At 34.9% G+C, this 23395-nt stretch overlaps 1 protein-coding gene, 2 non-coding genes and 1 pseudogene across 4 annotated transcripts; 3 read left to right on the forward strand and 1 right to left on the reverse strand.

Annotated features, from left to right (window-relative positions):
* Positions 1-5089: 5089 nt before the first annotated feature.
* Positions 5090-5162, forward strand: TRNAK-UUU (transfer RNA lysine (anticodon UUU)). Its single transcript has one exon. It is a non-coding gene; the product is annotated as a tRNA-Lys (tRNA).
* A 188-nt stretch (positions 5163-5350) lies between these two features.
* LOC131144768 (eukaryotic translation initiation factor 5A-2-like) lies at positions 5351-5908 on the reverse strand (annotated as a pseudogene).
* Positions 5909-5981: 73 nt separating this feature from the next.
* Positions 5982-6063, forward strand: TRNAS-UGA (transfer RNA serine (anticodon UGA)). The gene has a single exon. It is a non-coding gene; the product is annotated as a tRNA-Ser (tRNA).
* Positions 6064-16108: 10045 nt separating this feature from the next.
* Positions 16109-22210, forward strand: LOC131144769 (nuclear transport factor 2B). Of its 2 annotated transcripts, none has more exons than XM_058093621.1 (2): positions 16109-16705; positions 21709-22210. In XM_058093621.1, the coding sequence occupies exons 1-2, from the start codon at positions 16409-16411 to the stop codon at positions 21781-21783; spliced, it is 372 nt and encodes a 123-aa protein (XP_057949604.1). In that variant the 5' UTR covers positions 16109-16408; the 3' UTR covers positions 21784-22210. The 2 variants fall into 2 exon arrangements, with proteins under 2 accessions (XP_057949604.1, XP_057949603.1); XM_058093620.1 differs by having other exon boundaries at positions 16178-16705; positions 20594-22210.
* The last annotated feature ends 1185 nt before the right edge of the window (positions 22211-23395 follow it).

Raw genomic sequence — 23395 nt, forward strand, 5'->3', positions numbered from 1 at the left:
GTTTACTAAACCACGTAAATCTTGTTGTTGTTCTTGTTCTAGTTTTGTTTCATTTACTGGTTGTATTTATTCCGTTGTACATCTTATTTATTCGATCCATATCTCAACAAATTGGTATCAGAGCGATTGTTGTTATGACATCGGGATCGTCTTCTGCAAGATTTGACATCGTCAAATTTGATGGAACCGGGAACTTTGATTTTTGACAGAAGAGAGTGAAAGACATTCTTGTGCAACAAGGAATGACTAAGGCTCTACTTGATACTCAATCGGAAGGACTGAATGAGGCAACATGGGTAGATTTGAAAGCAAAGGCTGCTTCTACAATACGCTTGTACTTGGACGACGAAGTACTCTATCGGGTGATGGAGGAGGATTCTCCAGTGGCTATATGGTGACAGTTAAAGAGCCGATACATGTCCAAATCTCTCAATAATAAACTGTTTCTTAAGCAACGTTTGTATTGACTTAAGATGGTTAAAGGATCAAACTTAGATCAATACATTAATGCTTTCAATCAAATTATTAGTGATTTGATGAGAGTTGATGTTAAGTTTGATGAGGATGACAAAGCTTTGATGTTGTTAAACTCTTTGCCCTCGACTCATACCTATGAAAATCTTATGACCACTCTTACATGGGGAAAAGAAACTCTTGATCTAGAAGAGGCAACAAGTATTTTGCTAAATTTTCATCAAAGATTGAAAATATGTGTTGAAGGAGAAGTACTTGTGGTAAAGGGTAATAACGAACGAGGCAAGGGAAAATCCAAACATGGATTGAGTCAGAAATCCCGAAATCAATCCAAGAAAAAGAAAGAAATGCGGTGTTATAAATGTAGTAAAAAAGGGCATGTGAAACCGGAGTGCCCTAATTGGAAGAAGGGAAATTCTGAGAAACATGAGGGTACTTCAAAATCTGTGAATGCTATTCAAGAAGGAGGTTCAACATGCAGTGATGGTGATGTTCTATCAGTTTCAATGGAGTCGGATAATCTAACGGACTCTTGGATACTTGATTTGGCATGTTCTTATCACATGACTCCGAACAAGGAGTGGTTCAACACTTACAGGTTAGTGAATTCTGGATTAGTTCTTATGGGTAATGATGTCTGTTCCCAGATCATTGATATAGAAAATGTAAAGATAAAAATGTTTAATGGTGCTGTAAGAACGTGTAATGTAAGACATATACCAGAATTGAAGAAGAGTTTGATATCACTTGGTACTTTGGATTGTAATGGCTTTAATTACAAGTACAAAGGTGGAATTCTAACGATATGGAAGGGTAATCTAACTATAATGAAAGGGTAGAAACTAGATGTGAATATCTACACATTGCAGGGAACTACCATTGTAGGTAGAGTTGCAACCATAGATGTTGAATTATATGAGACCGTCTTGTGGCATATGCTCCTTAGGCATATGAGAGAACACGACATGAAAGAATTACACAAGAGAAAACTTTTGAAGGGCTTGAAATCATGTCAGTTGAAATTTTGTAGGTTTTGTGTTCTTGGAAAACATAACATGACAAAGTTCAGATAAGCTAAACACAAGACAAAGGGTATTTTTGATTATGTGCATAAAAATGTTTGGGGTCCAGTTAGAATTGCATCAAAGGGTGGACATGTGTATTACGTGAGGTTCATTGATGATTACTTATGGAGGGTTTGGGTTTACTTCATGCTTCACAAATCAAGTACGTTTTCCAAGTTTAAGATTTGGAAGGCTGAAATGGAAAACCTGACAGGGAGGAGAATCAAATTCTTAAGGTCGGATAATGGGATCGAGTATGCTGATTCTCGGTTTATGGAGTTTTGTGTGGAGCAGGGCATCAAAAGATACTTTACAGTTCGTCAGACACCTCAGCAAAATGGCGTGGTAGAACAAATGAACCGGACTCTTAATGAAAGGGCTCGGTGTCTTAGATTAAATATAGGGCTACCGTAGAACTTCCAGATCGAGGCAGTGAGTATAACTTATTTTTTGATAAACCAATCACCAAGGGAGTCACTAAAGGGTAGAGTGGCAAAAGAGGTTTGTACGGGAAATGCAATAGACTACTCCGAATTGTAGGTATTTGTGTGTCCAGCCTATGTTCACGAATCTGGTGAGGAGAGGTCTAAGCTTGATCCAAAGTCTTGTCGTTGCATCTTTTTGGGATATCCAGAGGGTGTGAAGGGGTACAAGCTATGAAACCTAATGGCAAATAAGGTTGTGATCAGTAGGGATGTAGTCTTTGATGAAAAGGCTATAGTGAACCATACTCGAGAGTATGATGAACAGAAACAGGAGCCAAAAAGCTGGGACAGTGATGAACATGTTGTGCAGGTGGAGTTGGAAGCTCAAGGCAACAAAAATGATCATGGTCCTATGGTTGTAGGGAGTTCTAACTCAGGAAACCAACAAGTCAACGATATTCCTATATGGACATCTAGGTGCACTATTAGGCCTCCAATAAGGTATGGATTTGAAGAATTAGTATCTTATGCTTTCATTACTAGTTCCAACTACATTTTAATAGGCAGTGCACGACCAGGAGAAAGATAGGTGGATAAGTGCAATGATTGAGGAGATGGAATCACTACATAACCAAACTTGATATTTGGTGGAGCTCACAGATGGGAAGAGATCGATAGGTTGCAAATGGGTATATAGGAAGAAGGAAGCAATTTTAAAAAAAAAAAAGGAGAGAAGTTCAAAACACGGTTGGTGGCAAAAGGATACTCATAGAAAAAGGGGATAGATTATGATTAGATCTTTTCTCTAGTGGTCCGACATACTTCTATCATAATTGTGTTGGGGTTGGTAGCCCACTATGATCTTCATTTGGAACAAATAGATGTGAAGATGACGTTTCTTCATGGTGACTTGGAGGAACAAATCTATATGGTATAGCCAGAGGGATTCATTGAACCGGGAAAAGAAAATTTTGTTTGTAGGTTGAAGAAATCTCTTTATGGGCTGAAACAGTATCCAAGGCAATGGCATAAACGGTTTGATTCTTACATGATCAAGATTGACTACAAAAAGTGTGAGTATGACTGTTGTGTATATATGAACAAGCCTGAGGATGGTTCTCTTATTTTCTTGTTATTTTAAGTTGATGACATGTTGATAGCTGCAAAAGATTTAACTGAGATGAATCAATTAAAGGACATGTTGTATAAGAATTTTGACATGAAGGATCTTGGCTCAACCAAGAAAATACTTGGGATGGAGATTCGCCGTGACAGAACTGCAAGGAGGTTATGGTTATCTCAGGGCGGTTATGTACAAAAGGTGTTGGGGAAGTTTAGCATGACTAATGCAAGACCGGTGTGTACACCTCTGGCTAATCATTTCAAGTTGTTTACTGCAAATTGCCCAAGTACGAATGAGGAAATTCGGGACATGTCAAAGGTCCCCTTTGCTAGTGTTGTGGGGAGTTTGATGTATGTCATGGTGTGTACGAGGCCAGATTTGGCCCATGCGGTGAGCATGGTAAGTAAGCTCCTTTCTAATCCCGAAAGGCAGCACTGGGAAGCCGTTAGATGGATACTTAGATACTTATGGGGTACATTGGGATATGACATCATGTTTGGCAAGCAACAGAGTTGTCCTTTAGTTATGGGGTTTGTTGATGCTAATTATGCTGGAGATATGGATGATAGAAGGTTTTCAACGGGACATGTGTTTACCCTTGTAGGAGGACCCGTGTGTTGGAGATCCATGGTACAATCTCTAGTAGCATTATCCACGACTGAGACGGAATATATGGTAGTTGTCGAAACTGCAAAGAAAGCCTTATGACTTATTGATTTAGTCAGAGAGTTAGGGTTACAATAGATGGAGTGGTGCTGCATTGTGATAGTCAGAGTGTCATTACTTGGCAAAAAATCAAATATATCATGCTAGAACCAAGCACATTGATGTGAGATTCCACATAGTTTGGGAATTGATTGCTTTGGGTGAGCTTATGTTGGTGAAAGTTTATACGTCTGAAAATGCAGCAGATATTTTGACAAAATCAGTTACTTCTAAAAAGTTCAAGCATTGCTTGGACTTACTCCATGTCTCCAAGTGATAGAAAGGAGACATACCTAACCAAGCGTTTCAAGTTCAAGGTGGAGCAGTTAAACATGTTTTTCAGGATTCTCCTAAGAAGCGTATAATCGCCAAGGTAAAAATTGTTGTTTATGGTGTGGCTCTTATACTTTGAATTTCATAAACAAAGAAGAAAGAAAAACATGAAGGGGCAGCATAGCAAAGGTTCGTCGACGAGTGTCTTGTGATCATCAAAGAGGAGACAGCAAGGACTCATCGACGAGTGTCCTGTGCTCGTCGACGAGAAGATCCCGCGAGGCCCAAAAGTTCAGAGTTGTTGAGATACCGAGAGTAGAAAAATAGGATCATCGACGAGTGGAATGATTCGTCGACGAGTGTTCTTCTTGGTCTTGTCGATGAATCCTCCATTCTCGTCAATGAGAAGTTCTAAACTGCGAGCAGTTTTTTTAAAAAAATTTTGAATTTGAATGTTGGGGTGGTTGGATAATTGGAGGGAAACCTCCGAGAGACTTTTATATATGTCATTCTGGGCATATATTGATTGGAGAGTGATCATTTCAGAAGTATATTGTGTACTTTATGATTTTCATAGTGAAATTTGTGTGTCATTACTTTCGTGGATGTAGGCTTTGTCGAATCATGTAAATCTTGTTGTTGTTCTTGTTATGATTATATTTCATTTACTTGTTGTATTTATTCTGCTGTCCATCTTATTTATTCAATCCATATCTCAACAAAATCAAATCTTAGGATTGAATGAAGAATCAAGTGATGGAATCATGGAACCTATCTCCATATATTAATCAACTATTTAAAATAACTTTGAAAACTTGTATTAAAAGATAAAAAAAAAATTTAACACTAGTTTTGGCTACCCATGCTTCAATACTTCCATCTTTTTTCAGCATAAAATAGGTCATATTCAGTATAAATTAAAAATATCAACTGTAATTTCATCTTTTTGGAGATTTCTCTTGGTTCTAACGCATGAACTACTGATGTTTTTTTGATTGACAAAAATCAATTCACCCCTCAAGCAAGCCGTCTTAGCTCAGCCGGTAGAGCGCATGGCTTTTAACCATGTGGTCGTGGGTTCGATTCCCACAGACGGCGCTTCTTAGAACTACTATTGTGTTCGTTCACTTATATTTTTTCGACAAAAAAACATAAAAGTATTAATTAAAAATCTAGATGACAAGTTTTCCAAGAAAGACCAACGGCACATTAAGAAAACAGTAATTGTAGTTTTTGATACTAACCCCACATAAAACTGAATGGCAGACTATATGTGCCCGGACTGGGAGAGGCGGGCTGTAAATGCTCTTTAAAAAATCTTTCTAATAGTGCAACAACAATCTGCAGATCAGTATGAAGTTACTTTGTGCCAATGTCCTTGAGAGCACAGATCTGCTCCTCTCCCATTGCAGACATCACACTCACAACCAGATCTTTCCCTTTAGCCAAACCATCCTTGATCTGGGTCAGCAGATTGTCATCAGTTGGGAGCCTGAGGTCATCCTTGGTGTTACCACTCTCAGTCAGCAAACTCACAATTCCATCCTCAGAAATATCAATCAGTTGGTAATCAGTACGATTCACATGGGGAACATCGCAGTTATGAGAGGAGGGCACAATATCTTCAAGCTTTTTTGAACTGAAGATGTCGATCCCAACAAAGTGGCATTTTGCATGTCCATGCTTGCCAGTCTTTGATGTAGAAACTTCTACAACCTTGCATGGGCGGCCTTTGATGACGATGTATCCCGTTCTTACGGATGGTGCTGGCTTGTTGAGGGTAGGTAGGTTTTGGAGGCTCCGGCGTCGGCCTTTGACTCGAAGTGATGCTCCTCGTCCGACATGGCTCGCTCACAGACTCACTGGTTCAACCCGCATAGCTTTGGGTAATACAAAAACCTTCGACAGATCGTCAAAGTCGATATGTCCGAGTGGTTAAGGAGACAGACTTGAAATCTGTTGGGCTACGCCCGCGCAGGTTCGAACCCTGCTGTCGACGTACATTTTTAGGAGGTTTTTTTTAATTTTTTTTTTCTTGGTTTTTTGTTCTTTATCAATTGTAAATTTGAAACGGGTCATTTGTCAGGATTTCAGAGTGTATTGAGTGTTGAGGAAGACCTTCGTTCTCATTAGTTACTTTTTTTTTTCCCTTTAAAAAACGTATTTATATTCCGACAGTAATTTAGTGCTTATTTTATTAATATTGTATCCATGAAAAGTGTGCCCTATTTGTTATTCAAGTTAGATTTAACATTTCAACTAAATTGATCATGTTGTCTCTCTTAAGTCATTTTAATAGTTATAATATTTGACTTTTATATTGGAGATTACTGACTTTTATTTTGGCATTGGAATGATAGATTGAATACTTTTTATTATGTAGTCTGTTAGAAAATTTTCATAAGAAGACTATTCAGCTTATTTTATGATTTATGATCAAGTAAAGATAAGAAAAGAAATTCAAAATATATCTTATGATATTTCCATAGAGACAATCAAATTTCGATGCAATTAGTTATTCTTTCCTTTTATTCCTATTGGTCAAGTCTTTATCATGTGGAGTATTACTTGATCTTCTCTTCCCTCACTTAGTCTCATGTTTGGTTCAATCAAACTTGATTGTCTTCATGGTGAGAGAAACTAAAAATCCTTTATATAAAAATTCGCAAGTGACTCAAACCATCAAGTAGACATAGACATACATTCGACCTTTCCTTTCCTCCAAAGCCAATATATCTTGATTAAATGTGATACATTCCTTAATGATACACTAATAAAGGAGATTCATGATTTTGGTCAATGCATCTCCATTATTTCAATATATCTTGATTTTATACGCTTAACTAAACAAATAACCAAGGCGGATCATAACGATTTTATGTAAACTATCTAACATAATCTCTTCCATATATCATATGCTTAGTATTTATTTAGATATCTCATAAGGAAGAAGAATATGATCTATTCAGTTATGTTCATATCATAATCTAGTCCCACAATAATGTCAAAACTTCATAAATATTTTTCATCATCTTTCAATCTCAATAATGTGTACATATATAAATTATAGAACAGAAGCCAAACTTTATGCATTTTGGTTTTTTTAAACACTAGTTTTAGATTAGAAATCATCACATAATTTATTAGTGGGTTTTGAAATAAAATTCACTCGAAATCTCAAATAAAATTCCTCAATCAAATTTCTAGAGAGGTCATGACATAATTCCAACTTCCAATGCATAAAAAATATCGATGCAAACACATGCATGAGCATAATTCATGCTTCCAATAAAAATTGCGTACGAAATAATTTTCATTTGCTTTCATTCACTTTCATTGGCAAAAATTTGATTTTCAATTAATCTGCAATTTTTTACGATAGGGGGCTATAAATATTAAACCTTACAAGATTTTTTTTTAATAAAAAAAATATAGGTCTTTAGAGAAAAATTAGATATTCTATTAAACCTACTACGACAAATTTCAATGCCGAACATAATAATGCATCTTTTATGTCCTACGTTACAAAGTTCATAGAAATTAAAGAAATATCATCCATACATAAAGTCAAAAATACAAACTTGCTAGCATTGATCTTTAGATATACACTCATCATCATTATTTCCTTCGAAAGAAATAATGGAATCCCAAAACTTAAAGATACCATTGGTAAGAGGTTTGTTTTAAGTCATTTATGGATTTCTTTATTTTATACACTAGTTTCCATTATGTGCTCCCTCACACCATTTAACCATTGTATTTCTTTATAATCAAAGTTGCCATTAGTGTATTTGATAAAAGAAATTGAAATTGTTCCTAATCAACATAATTAGAGAACACTTATAACTTTCGTAAGACCTATCTCCTGAGTCAAACTTGTTAATCGTCTTTTGAGTTTCACCATTGGATTAGATCTAATTATAAATATTCTAACATACTAAGAATTTATTCCTTTTTATTTGAAAATTGGAACCCTTCAACTCTAGAACATTAGATAAACATTGAATAATATATTATCATCATTTCCATCATTGAGTTAGATAATGACATACCATCATTTTACTCCACACCACCTTATAGGCTTTAATGTTATTAGTACTTTTTTTTTCCCTTCAAAATTTATAATCAACCAAAATGTTAAAAACATATTAAGTTCTGGACAAAAAACAAATGCTCCAACTCTTTTCTAACAAATAAGGGAAAAGGAAAAACTGTCGGCTTTGCCAATAATGACCACAGTTTCATTGAACAAGAGGTTAGACATGATATGCCTGGTTATGGGTATTCACTATGAAACTGAAACCTTTAATTCCCTTTTATTCTATTGAAATCATATTATTTGAATGTCACTTTGGTAACTACTAATTTGAAAAAAAAAAAAAAACATAATGGTTAATTATATATTAAGGTATCCTAGTATGTAAAATAATTCTTATGGGTTTATAAAATAAGCTTCAACCTTATGCTTTGATACCACATGTTAGAAAATTTTCATATGAAGGATTTTCAGCTTATTTTATGATCCATGATCAAGTAGAGATAAGGAAAGAAATTTAAATATACCTTACGATATTTCTGTTGTTTTTTTTGTCCCACATTGGTAGAATACTTCCACATTGGTATAAAAGGTTGTTTTGAATTTTTTATATTATTTGTCCCACATTTGAGAGAAGTGTTTTTTAGACTTGAGGTTGAAGCTATATAAAGAGCTCAACTCTTCATTTGTAAAACACACTTCAAAGTTATACTTTGTTAAGAAGTAGTGGATTGATCATCGGCGCCCGAGAACGTAGGTAATTCTATACTGAATCTCGTAAATTTCTTGTCTTGTTCTTTTTATTGTTTTATTATTACTTTCTGCATTACTTTAATTTTCTTATATATTCAATAGCAATAGTTGTAGTATTGGTGTTTGGCACAAGTGGGGTGCCCGGCACAACAATTGGTATCAGAGCTAGGTTGAATAGTGTTGATACGGAGGTGTTCCTTTGTTAGGATCCTTGATTCTACGTTTGATGCCTAAGAAAGACCTTGTCTAAGCGAGTGCTCAGAGACCATTGCGGCTCAGTCGCTTCTTGGAGGTTGGCCTGGTCAAAGTGGAATTTCATAGGATAAAACAGAGTAGACACAGTTGGTACGTACTATTCATCCTAGGCCTTTTGCTTTGTTGGTTGCTATTGAATATATAAAGATGACAGAAACTAGTGCAACAGTAGAAGAAACTCTGTCCACACGAACTCCAACCCCTTCAGCTTCGACATCATCATCGAAGACGATGGCTAATGCTCGGTTTGAGGTGGAGAAATTTGATGGTACCAATAATTTTGGTATGTGTCAATGTGAGGTGATGGACATCTTGTATCAACAAGAACTAGATATTGCTTTGGATGATAAACTGGTAGATATGGGTGACAGAGATTGGGAAAAGATCAATCGCCAAGCATGTGGTACGATTTGTCTGTGTCTCGCCAAAAATCAGAAATATTGTGTTATGAGGGAGACATCTGCAAAGAAATTGTGGAAGACATTGGAAGATACATTTATGACCAAGAGTCTAGAAAATCGACTCTATTTGAAAAAGAAATTTTTTCACTTCTAGTATCAATTAGGTATTTCGATTAATGACCACATAAATGCCCTCAATAAAATTTTGGCCGATTTGTTAAATTTGGATGAAAAGGTGAAAGATGAGGATAAAGTCATATTGTTACTGAATTCTCTCCCTGATGAGTATGAACATTTGACCACCACTTTATTGTATGGGAAAGATAAAGTTACTTATGATGTTGTTTGTACTGCATTGATTAGTACTGAATGCAGAAAGAAGGATCAGAGAGTCCATAAGGAAACAGCAGAAGCACTAACAATAAGGGGACGTTCTCAGAGTTGTATGCCTGGAAGGAAGAGTAAATCTCATAAGAGGAGTAAATCTCGTGAGAGACCTGCTAAAGATGAATGCGTTTTTTGTCGTGAGAAAGGGCATTGGAAGAAAGATTGCCCTAAATTACAGCAGAAGAATAAGGACAAAGCACATTCTAATGCCAATATAGCCAATGATGATGGAAGTGAGTCAGATTTTTCTCTTGTTGGAACATCTTCGTCACATTATATTGGTGAGTGGATTTTGGATTCTGAATGTTCCTATCACATGTGTCCCAATAGGGAATGGTTTTCTAATTTTGAAGAATTAGATGGTGGGGTTATTTTTATGGGAAATGATAATACTTGTAAAACAACTGGAATAGGATCAATACAGTTGAAATGTCAAGATGGAACTATTAAGACCTTGACTGATGTTAGGTATGTTTCAAGCCTAAAAAAGAATCTGATTTCATTGGGTGCCTTAGAATCTAAAGGGTTCACTGTCACTTTGAAAGATGGAACCTTAAAGATTAAATCAGGTGCGCTGGTGGTGATGAAAGGACTAAGGAAAAATAACTTGTATTATTTACAAGGTAGTACAGTTATTGGCTCAGCAACTGTTGTTTCTGAGAAAGATGAAGGTTCAGATACAACCAGGTTATGGCATATGCGATTAGCACATGCAGGAGAAAAATCTTTGCAACAATTAGCTAAGCGAGGTTTGTTAAAGGGTGCAAAGGTGTGCAAACTTGAATTTTGTGAGCATTGCATTCTGGGAAAACAAACTAAAGTGAAATTTGGCACAACAATCCACCAGACTAATGGTATTTTAGACTACATCCATACAGAATTATGGGGGCCCACAAAAATGGCTTCGTTGGGTGGTATGCATTATTTTGTCACTTTTGTTGATGATTTTTCTAGAAGAGTTTGGGTGTATTCTATGAAGCATAAAAATGAAGTGTGTGATATTTTCCTTAAGTGGAAAAAATTAGTTGAAACTCAAACTGGCAAAAAGATTAAACGACTCAAATCAGATAATGGTGGTGAATACACGAGTGACCCGTTTATGAAGGTATGTTAGGATGAAGGTATTGCTCGACACTTCACAGTTCGAAATACACCACAGCAGAATGGGGTGGCAGAACACATGAATCAGACTTTGCTGGAGAAAGTTCGATCTATGTTGTCTAATGCTCGGTTAGACAAAAGGTTTTGGGCTGAGGCTGTTAGGTATGCATGTCATCTCGTCAATCGTCTACCATCATCTGCAATAGGGGGAAAAACACCCTATGAGGTATGGTCTGGAAGCCTGCTAGTGATTATGATTCTTTACATGTATTTGGTACTATGAATTATTATCATGTTAAAGAATCTAAGTTGGATCCAAGAGCCAAGAAAGCAATATTCTAAGGGATAAGTACAGGAGTCAAAGGATACCGTCTTTGGTGTCTAAAGACGAAAAAATGATTTTAAGTAGAGATGTAACTTTTGATGAACTTGTGATGATGAAGAGAACAATACGCAAGGAGTCACGAGTTGAAGAGAAGACCCGCGGTACTCAACAACAGGTGGAGGTTGAGACAATTTTGGGAAACCCAATGAGAAATGAGACTACACAAGGTAACTCTCCAGTTGCGGTGGGGAATAGTGTACAAGAAGAGAAGATTTCAATTCGAGAATCTTCACAGCAACAAGAATCAATTGTTTCTCAAAGGCCAAGACGAGAAATTCGAAAACCTACTCGATATACTGATATGGTGGCCTATGCACTACCAGTTGTGGATGATAATGTTCCTTACACTTTCAAAGAAGCAATGAGGAACTTTGAATCAGACAAGTGGAAAAAAGCAATGGATGAAGAAATGCAGTCTCTTCATCAGAATCAGACTTGAGAGCTAGCCCAGCTGCCCAAGGGTAAGAAAGCAATTGGTTATAAATGGGTTTATGTAAAGAAAGAAGGATTTCTAGATGCAAATAATGTTCGCTTTAAAGCTAGATTGGTAGCTAAGGGCTACGCATAGAAGGAAGGCATTGATTATAATGAGGTATTTTCTCTAGTTGTTAAACATTCTTCCATTCGAATTTTGTTGGCTTTGGTAGCACAATTTGATCTTGAACTAGTTCAACTCGATGTAAAAATTGCATTTTTACATGGTGATTTGGAAGAGGAAATCTATATGACTCAGCCAGATGGATTTTAGGTTGCTGGAAAAGAAAATTGGGTATGTAAACTGGGTAAATCGTTATATGGTTTAAACAGTCTCTAAGACAGTGGTACAAACGATTTCATCAGTTTATGATGGGTTAGAAGTACATCAGAAATAAACATGATCATTGTGTTTATTTTCGCAGATTACAAAATGGATCTTTTATATATTTACTCTTGTATGTTGATGATATGTTGATAGCTTCAAAGAATAGGGAAGAAATCAACAAGTTGAAAAGTCAGTTAAATTAAGAGTTTGAGATGAAAAATCTTGGTGAAGCAAAGAAGATACTTGGCATCGAGATTCGCAGAAACAGAATGAGAGGAAGAGTTAGTTTGTCTCAGAAATAGTATTTGAAGAAGGTAATACAGAGTTTTGGCATGTCTGAGTAGTCAAAACCAGTAAGCACTCCTCTTGCTCCTCATTTCAAACTTAGTGCGGCTTTATCTCCTAAATCAAATGAGGAACGTAAGTATATGTCACAGGTTCCTTATGCAAGTGCTGTTGGTAGTCTGATGTATGCAATGGTTTATACCAGACCTGATATTTCACAAGCTGTTAGTATAGTGAGCAGGTATATGCATGATCCGGGTAAAGGACATTGGCAAGCTGTGAAATGGATTTTGAGATATATTATGAATACGATTGATATTGGTATAGTATTTAATAAAAATAATACTATTGATCAACGTGTTGTTGGATATGTGGATTCGGATTTTGCAGGTGATTTGGATAAACGTTGATCAACTACTAGATATATTTTTACATTTGCTAATGGTCCAGTGAGTTGGAAGTCTACCTTACAGTCTAACATTACTTTGTCTACAACAGAAGCAGAGTACATGGGAGCTTCAAAGGCTGTTAAGGAAGCTATTTGATTGCAGGGTTTACTTGAAAATTTGGGAATTGTTCAGAAGCGCATTGTTGTGTTTTGTGATAGTCAGAGTGCTATTCATTTGGCAAAGAACCAAGTCTACCATGCACGAACGAAGCATATCGATGTTCAGTTTCATTTTATGCGGGATATTATTGATGGAGGCAAAATACTTCTTCAGAAGATTGCTACAACTGAAAATCTTATAGATATGTTGACCAAGATTGTGACAACAATCAAGTTGAAACATTGTTTGGACTTGATCAATATCCTGCAAGTCTGAATATTTTTGGAAGGCGTCGATGATGTGGAACTCCAGAAAATGTTGGTGACTGAAAAATTTATTGAATTTATCGTCAAGGTGGAGATTTGTTGTTTTTTTTGTCCCACATTGGTAGAATACTTCCACATTAGTATAAAAGGTTGTTTTGAATTTTTTATATTATTTGTCCCACATTGGAGAGAAGTGTTTTTTAGACTTGAGGTTGAAGCTATATAAATAGCTCAACTCTTCATTTGTAAAACACACTTCAAAGTTGTACTTTGTCAAGAAGTAGTGGATTGATCATCGGCGCCCGAGGATGTAGGTAATTCTATACCGAATCTCGTAAATTTCTTATCTTGTTCTTTTTATTGTTTTATTATTACTTTCTGCATTGCTTTAATTTTCTTATATATTCAATAGCAATAGTTGTAGTATTGGTGTTTGGCATAAGTGGGGTGCCCGGCACAACAATTTCCACTGAGACAATCAAATTTCGATGCAATTAGCTCTTTTTTTCCTTCTATTTTTGTTGATCAAGTCCTTATTATGCGGAGTATTACTTGATCTTCTCTCTCCGTACTCACTCTCATGTTTGGCTTAGTGATGGAGATTCGACCAAACTTGAGTCTTGAGTGGTGAGACCCTGAGAGAGACCAAGAGCCCTTTACATAGAAATCCATAAGTGACTCAATCCATCAAATAGTCATAAACATAAACATGACCTTTCCCTTCCTCTAAGGTGAATGTACCTTGATATTTTCGTCGAAATAATAGAACTTCGATGCAACTAGTTCTTATTTCCTTCTGTTCTTATTGATTAAGTTTCTATTATGCGGAAAACTACTGAATCTTCTCTCCTATTACTCATTCTCATGTTTGGTTTAGTGATGGAGATACTACCACACTTTATTATTGAGTGGTAAGAGAGACCAAAAGCCTTTTATATAGAAATTCATAAGTGACTCATTCCATCAACGAGATAAACATACATATGACATTTCATTTCCTCCAAGGTGAATATATATTGATTAAATGTGATACATTCCCTAATGATACACTCATTAACGAGATTCATGACTTTGACCAATGCATATCCATTATGTCAATGTATCTTGGTTAGGAAACATTTCATTAATCATCATAGAAACATGACTTTGGTGATTGTATCTTGCATACCTAAATATGACGCTGGTCAATGTACCTTCATATCAACATGGCCTACCCCTAATGAGCTCAAATAAAATTGAAAAATAGAATATATCAGGTACACAAAATCATACAGTAATACCAAATCAAAGTGTTATATTTTCAGTTTAGAGAGAAGGGGAGTGTCAAAATGTGAAAATATTGCTATTGGCAATGCCAAGATTACTCTATTGGGACATGATGCTATTGTTAGCATCATATTCCTTGCCCCTTTCTTAAATGTTTGACTTCTTAGGACAAGTTAAGAACAAATGGAAAATATTTTTTCACGGGACAAAGTTAAATCTTTTGTTTGCATTATCTCTCATGACTCAACTGATAGTGATTTTAATGTATTTTCTCTTAAGTTTTTCTATAAAAAAAATCTCGTAAATAAAACGAGTCTCTAAAATGGGTGAAAAATGGATATTTGCAAATACTTAATATAATTAATTTATTAAATGTATTGCAAATAACATAAACATTTGTGTCTAAAAATCTGAATTTCACTTAAATATTGTAAAATGTAAAATGAAGGTCTGGGTTCACTTGTAGAAAAATGTGCATTTATTTAGAAACAATTCAATTAATGCATTGTAAATTAATGAAATTTTTAGTTTTAAATTGAGTCCCAATACAAGGCCTTGATAGAGTGGGATAGAACATTGGTCAACCAACCCAAAGGTACATAGATACTACAAAAATGCTTACATGGAGACTCGAACACCCGCCTTTTATATTATAGGTCACAAATGAACAAAGTTAAGTTAGTTTATAATGTTCAAACTTATTCGTTAAATTTAATTTGTACTCAACTTGATTCATCCTTATTTATTAAAAACCATTTGACTTCTATCTGAATCGAGCCAAACTTTACTATGTTCAAGCTCATTAGTTAAAAATTTTAGTAAAACTATATAAGTAACATTGGTCAACTACCCCAAAGGTATAGAATTATATGTGTCCAAATACTGTAAAAATGCCTACATGGAGACCCGAACACCCGTCTCCTATTTTATAGGTTGTAAACGAATCGAGTCAAGTCTAGTTTTATCATGTTCAAACTTATTTGTTAAGTTTTAATTTATACTTGACCTGATTCAACCTTATTAAAAAAAGTATCATTTGACCACAAGTTGGATCTAATCAAACTTTATTATGCTCAAGCTCATTAGTAAAATTTGAATAAAACTATATAAGTTGATTTGAGTTTAGATGGAGCTTGAATCACTTGAACTTATGATTGTTTTATATTTAAAACTCAACTTGTTTGAGAAATTTATGAAACAAACATATATAAATATAGACATTGAATCATGCGGTGATGCTAACATGCTAATCATAACAAATTCTAATCATATTAGCCATAATAATTTCTAAGGGTGAATGAATTTGAAACTCCCTCTTTTAACTCTTAGTACTCCTATTAGAGAGAGAGAGAGAGAGAGAGAGAGTTATGTTTGCCAAATCTAATTTAAGGATTTGGAAAAAAGCAAAAAAATAAAAATGAAAATTGAATTGATTGTAAAATTGGTTACACGTCCTTAAGCCTTTAAACAAATTTATTGGATGAGCTATTTATAAACTTAAATAAAATAAGTCTTTAAAATAAATTATAAAATCATTCATTTATGCAGAAGAGTGAATTAAATAAGTTTTTACATAATCGAAAAATGGAACTACTCCCGAATATAACGAAATCATTTTGTGTCCAATTTTTTTTTTCCCATTTATTACTCGTCCAACTTAATGACGTTACAAATAGAACGATCACCCTCACTATCCCTACGCTCCTACTCGTGCTTTCTCGCGTGAGTCTTAAGCAGCCAAACCGATTCAAAGAGAGAGAGAGAGAGAGAGAGGGCAAAGCCAAACCCCAACCCCAACCCCTGCCAACGCCCACCCTCACCTTCGTCATCTTCATCTTCATCTTCATCATCATCCATCGATGGATCCAGACGCAGTAGCGAAGGCGTTCGTGGAGCACTACTACACGACCTTCGACGCGAACCGAGCGAACCTGGCCAACCTATATCAGGAAGCGTCGATGCTGACCTTCGAGGGCCAGAAGATCCAGGGCTCTACCAACATCGTTGCCAAGCTCACCTCCCTCCCCTTCCAGCAGTGCCAGCACAGCATAACCACCGTCGATTGCCAGCCCTCCGGCCCCGCCGGCGGCATGCTTGTCTTTGTCAGTGGCAACCTCCAGCTCGCCGGCGAACAACACGCCCTCAAGTTCAGTCAGGTATACGCACCTGTGTCTTTGATTATACCATTTTTTTTTTGTTGGAATTTGAGTCGATCTTTGGTGATTGATTCTAAACTATAGATTTCGGGATGCTTTGGAGAGTTTCTTTGCTAAATTTTTGTTTTTATCGTCGCTTCTTGTAGTTTTCTCAGGTTTTTGAACGTTTGAGCCGATCTATTGTTGATTGATCTGAAGCCATTAGTTTGTTGATTAATTTTTTCATCTCGTCTTGGCCGTGTCATTTTCTTGGGTTTCTGAACATTTTGAATCGATCTGTTACTGATTGATTTTAAACTACTGATTTTGTGTCAGTTTGGATGTCGTAGATGGAAAACCGCTGTTTGTTGATTGATCCGATATCTTCTATGTAGGTTTCGTTAATATATGTCATAGTGTGATTATTCCTTTTGTCTTAGCTTTCTCATTTTCTGTTGTTTTTGAACATTTTGAGTTGATCTGTTGTTGATTGATGCTAAACTGTTGCTTTTGTGACGCTTTGGATGGTCTCTCTGCTTAATTCTTCCTCTTATATTTGCTTTTTGCCGTTCTCTTACGGTTTTTGGATCTTTTTGAGCCCAACAGTTATTGGTTGAGCTAAAACCATGGACTTTTTCTCAATTCTTCCGCGTGTCATAGCTGTGTTATTTTCTAGAGGTTTTGAACATTTTGAATTGATTTGCTACTGATTATCGGACTCTGCTGATTTTGAGATGGTTCGGAAGAGTATCTTAGCTTAGCTTTGTCTTTTCTAGGTTTTTTTTAACATCTTTAGTTAATCATTGCAATAGTTTGGAGAGTCTCTTTGCTTAATTCTTCCTCTTATCCTACCCTAGTTATTTTCTAGGGTGCTTGAACATTTTGAATTGATCTGATGGTGATTCATCTGAAAGTATCTATCAATCTTGCAGGAGTCTCTTTGCTTCTTCTTATAGTGGCTCTTTGCCATTACTTTGTTTCTGTTTTCATTGATGTACATTGATGAAACAAGTTATGACAACTTGTTTGTTTATATTATTAGTTTTTTTTTCCCTTTAGTTTTGCCAGTTTTCAAGTTTTTGAATATGTTGAGTGGAGCTGTTGTTGATTGGTCCAAAACTATCGATCTTGTGATGATTTGGAGAGTCACTTTGCATAATTCTCCTCTTATTTTAGCGGTCATTTTCTAGGGCTTATGAACATTTTGAGTTGATCTGTTGTTTGATTGATCACATAATTCTTTCTCCTATCTTAGCCTTGTCATTTTCTGGGGTTTTTGAACATTTTGATTTTATCTGTTGTTGGCTTACCCAAAGCTATTGATCTTATGATGGATTGGAGATTTAGGGTCTTCGAACATTTTGAATCAATCTGTTGTTGATTGATATGCATATCAATTTTGCAGAGGTTTGTAGATTCTAGAATGGAAGGCACATTTTTTATTGATTGAATGGAGAGAGCCTTAGGTTAGATTTCATGAGGGCTGGAAACTGACTCTGCTGTGGATTGATAAGGTTTATTTGGGTGTCGGTGTTCCCAATCGATTTATTATTTGGGTTTAGGTATGTTTTTGGTGATTGAAATGTTTTATCTGCTATGCTTCAGGCTATGCTGAGGCTGACTTTTCTTAATTCTTTTTCTTTTTCACTTTCCTGTGATTTTTTAATAGATCTAGTATTTTATATTTGTTATTTTCTGTTCTCTTTTGTATTCTTATTACTGCCATGATATTCTCCAGTCTTGTGGCTTTAAAACATGTTATGTTCAAGTGTTTGTTTTATTTCTTTACACATTTCTTTGGAAAATGTTTTTTATCTTGTTTACTTTTCATGAAGATAACATTCTTAATTCTGTGCATTTGACAAGATTTTTGTTTTTTTTTAAAGAGGTATTTGACAAGGTTTTTGTTACTTTCTGGCTCTCCAAAATTGCCTATAAACTGGACTTATGTCATAAATTTATGTGTGTTCTGCTCATTCTGAATGCATCAATTGATACATTTTTTTATTAAAAAAAAAATTATGCGCGCTAATTGCTCAATTTGTTTTGCAGATCTATTATTTGACCATAGGGAATTTGGTACTGTTTTCAAAATCTCTTATTAAAAATGATTGGGGATGCTTAATTCGCTAATAGTTGATGTGAAAAACTGCATAGACAAGACTTGTTAATGGTGAATCCAGTGTTACTGTCTATATATGCATGATGTGAATTGTCTGTTTATCATGCTATCTCGTGTTTGACCTACATGCAATATCTCCTTATTTCATTCAAATGTGAAGTCACATGAATTATTATTGAAATGAGTATCAGACAAGGTAAGTATGCATTTAATATATGTTGGTGGCATTATATATATATATATATATATATTGCAACGAGGAAAAAGAAAATTTTGAACTTTATTTGTATGTATGATTTCAATTGCTTTCTCATTTCATTTGTTGTTGTAATGGCATACCATGTTAGTCGTTGTTGTAATGGCATACCATGTTAGTCGTCATCATATTTAATTATTATATGCATTTCAATAGTGGTGCTGGCAGTTGCAGAAGAGTTAATTTGAAAGAATACATCTTTATTTGATATTGTAAAGCATGCAGCAACTGTCAAACTTATGTGTTGATCGTCAATAAATCTTTGCTATTGTGTCATCTATTTGGCCTATTTTTACTGTTTATTCATATATCTAGTTTGGTTTCTGTTTATTGTTTTCCTCCTCCTCGTTGCTTTCATTTGGCTGCAGGCCTTATTACACATTATTTTGGTTCCTAAGGCCTCATTTGGAACTCTGAAAATACTAGGGGAAGGGAAAGAAAATATCAAGGAATCTACATTTTCATGTTTGATTATCAAAGAAAATGAGAAAGAAAATAAAATATTTATAAATCAAATCCATGAACAAAATTTTGATTTTATACATAATAAATATTTGATTTTTCTTAATTTTTATTTGATAAACGTATTTAATATAGAAGGAAAATACAATGGAAAATTAGTTTCTCCTTATTTTCCTTTCCTTGCTCCAAATAAAATCCTTGATCCAAATGGATCCTAAGGCTCATTTGGTTCAGCTGAATAGCTATTCATTGGAATAAGATGAAATATAGTTTAATTTTTGGGAATTAAGGGAATAGTATTTCTTTATATAATCCTTATTATTTCATTCAATATGTAATGAGAAAGGAATAGACATCTACATGATGAAATTTAAGAATAATTATTTATTGACTATTTCTTATTATAGACTCATAAAATATTTTATATTATTATTTGCTTTATAGTTTATAGTGATAATATAATTTCTTGTATAACGAATGTGTTAAAACTAATTTATTTTTGGGAATAGACATTCCGCAAACCAAACGGAACATAAGTGTCTTTGAATTGCAATAGAAAATTACGTAAGATCTTCTAAGAGAAAGCATGTTTGAGTAAAAATTGGCATAATTTGTTGTATTTCTTAGTTTTCTCTTATCACCCTGTTATTAGAGTGCTTGTTTTTTCCTGGACGTATGGTTAGGTCATTTCTCAACTTCCGTATCTCTGTAATTAAATTTAACTGTTACCTATGCGATGACTTGCAATTTATAGCTGTTTTTGTGTGCGCGTGTGCATAGGCAAATATTACTGCCTTGAGTTAGTTTCTTATTAAGTAAATTCATGTTTATGTAAATGATATCCAGGAGTCATTAAGAGCTTGCTCAGTTCTAGGAGACAGTTTACATTTTCCATTCAGTTTTTAAAACAATTCAGAAATGTGTCCTTGTTTTCCAGTTTTTTACAATTTGTATACGAAAAGGCTGGGATATGGTAAAAAATATGTTTTCAAAATTTTCCACACAAATTCTGGAAATTGAAAACTATTTCCGCAACTGAAGAAGCTCTTATGTTTTCCTTTTGCTGTAGTTCTTGTGGACTTGCTGCTTTAAGCTATATTTGCTTGGAACATGGGCTGGCGACTTGAGTGGAACTATCACAATGCTCATTATGTTTAGAAAACCAAGCTAGGTTGACAAAGGTGCTCCCATCTGGTGCTGAAAATATTTGAACATGTTACATGAAGCGAGAGTGGTAGCTGGAGTGGAATGTAAACAAGTCAAACACTAGAAGTTTCTATTCCTCCTTTCTGTCACTTTCATTTTTCTGCAGGCAATATGGTGATTTTAGTTGCCCAAGCACTCTTGGATTGTGATAAAGATAACATAAGATCTTCACACAATGAGAAGGCATGTTCAAGTAAAAATTGGCATAATATGTTGGTTTTCTCAGTTTCTCCATCTACCTGTCGTTAATAGTGTTCTCTTGCAATAATAATACTAATAAGGTTAGGTCATTCCTTTGGTGAGATATTGTGTGGTTGGATATGTTTTTCCTGCATGTTTGAGGATATGGCGCTTAAATTTTAGTTGTCGTTTTTATAACTTTAGCCTAGTTTCTTTCTTAAAACATTTGTTTTTCGCCTATAATCATTTAGTGCTCTTTGGTGCTGTGACATCATATAGCGACGTGCCCATAATGCCATGTGATTGGATCCCTTTTATCTTAACATGTTCTGTGGGTTTCTTTCTTGAAATCTAAACTTTATAGTGAATAACATCTCAGAGTCGTTTGCTTTCTCACGAATAATAAGCGTGTGTTTTGGTGCTGCTGCATCAGAGTGGTGTGCCCCATGACGCCATGTGATTGAATCCCCCCACCAGGCAAAAAAAAATTCACATTAAGGAAATACTAGTTTTTAGTTCCTCTCAATCCAAACTTCATTCTTTAATGTTTTTTTTTCTTAAATTTGTGTTTTTATGGGCACTGGTTCCAGCTTTTGACAAGCCCAATCGTGCCAAACACACCTTTGGTTGCTATTGGCTGTGCCTCTGCTTTTGTTCTCGTTTTACAGCTAGCTGACTTAACCTTGGTAGTTGCTGTACTTATTTGATGCATTGAGCCCACGTGTTTGCAGTTGGTCTTGGTTTTTCTGCCTTTCTTTTCCCCACTTACGGTGGTGTGTTGCTTGTCTGGAATTGTAGATGTTCCATTTGATGCCAACCCCGCAGGGAAGCTTTTATGTGTTGAATGACATATTCCGGTTGAACTATGCATGAAGATTTCATTCGAGTTGGGACACCGCAAGCCACCTATTTCAAAAGGAGGTTGGGGGAGACGAATACAGCGTGTTTGGCTTCAAAGTCAGTTTGCTTTTTAATCTCGGTTCGGTTTCAGACTTTTCAATTTAAAACTGGGGATTCTTTTTCTTCTAGGTTTTTGGTTGGCTATGTTGCATCCTGTTCTATTGTGCCCTTTTTAAAATCTCTGGCTTGCATGATTCAGAGATTTATTTGTTGCGAGTGGTTGGATGAATGGATGAAAAGGTACAATTGTATGTTCGGGGAATTATTGGACAATCTCCTGAATGAATTGGGTATTGGGAATTTTTTGAGTCTTTTTTCCCCCTTTGAAAAACAGAATTATAGGTGTATAGCCCTACATGATTCAATGAACGAGGGCTGTTGGTCTTTGGTTTCTGTTTAATATTGGTGATCTGTAACCATTTTCTTTTATGGGCGAAGCAGACATGTTAAAGCGTGTTAGGTTTTGAAACCAAAATTTTTTGGGTAAATGGTTAATTATATTTTTAGGAATAGCTTCCAAAGAGCTGATAATTCCAGGAACCATTTTTTTTTTTTTGCATTTAATTATTAATTCTTGACATTTAGTTAATAATTCTTGACATAAAAATTAGATTCAAAATGCTTCAAGGCAAAACTATAGTTGCCAATTTCTGAAAATTAGTTGTCCAATGACGATTTTTTTTGTTTTTTCCTTCTAAAGAAATTGGCTGGTGGTGATGGAATATTCAATTACTTATAGAAAGTTATAATTAATACTTGCACTTGATAAAAGAAACAGAGCAAATTTGTTTTAACCGCTTATTACTTACTATCAAAACATTTTATCAAAAATTTCAAAGCAAATTTAAAAAAATAAAAATAAAGCCCCTTCACCAAACAACAATACATGCCTGTTAAGCATAAGCCAACCCTCTGTAGCCTAGAAATATATTAAAGATTCATGGGGTGGGCAGAGCAGAGTTTTGCACCTCCGAAGTCCATTAATTAGAGCATTTTTACTGAAATTTTTATATATTTATTAAAAATATCTTAGAAAAAATTATAGTACTCTCTCTTATTTGAAAGCATGAACTTGGGGTCTCCCCAATTTAAATTTATATAAACTTAAATGAAATTAAAAAAAAAATTCTTATTAATTTTGTCTAAATCTATACAAATCCAATTCCAAGGTCTCTATTTCAAGCTTAGAAAAATAGACTATATTTAATACACTAGAATGGAATGAATTGATTGTAAAATAGAATGAAAAAATATACGACGAATTTGTAAAATTGTGAAGAACTATTCCATTCCTCTCCATTTTATTCTTGTGTACCAAACAATTGTAGAGTTTAACAAAATAAAAAAAATTATTTGATTATTAGACTACCTAAATATGCCACCAAAAATCCAAAATTTTAATTCGTCAAAAATGTAATTTGATTAGACTGAACTCTTGGATGGCTCCTAACTCCTATTTGTCAATATCTCAATAACATAAATTTCAAGCATTCACCACAGGGCTGATGCCTAAAATACTCCACAAAGTACTCAAAAACCTAAAAACTCTCTCAACCCCACAACCCTTCAGAACTTTAACCACGCC

This window comes from Malania oleifera, chromosome 12 (assembly GCF_029873635.1).
Source record: "Malania oleifera isolate guangnan ecotype guangnan chromosome 12, ASM2987363v1, whole genome shotgun sequence".
NCBI classification, from domain to species: domain Eukaryota; kingdom Viridiplantae; phylum Streptophyta; class Magnoliopsida; order Santalales; family Ximeniaceae; genus Malania; species Malania oleifera.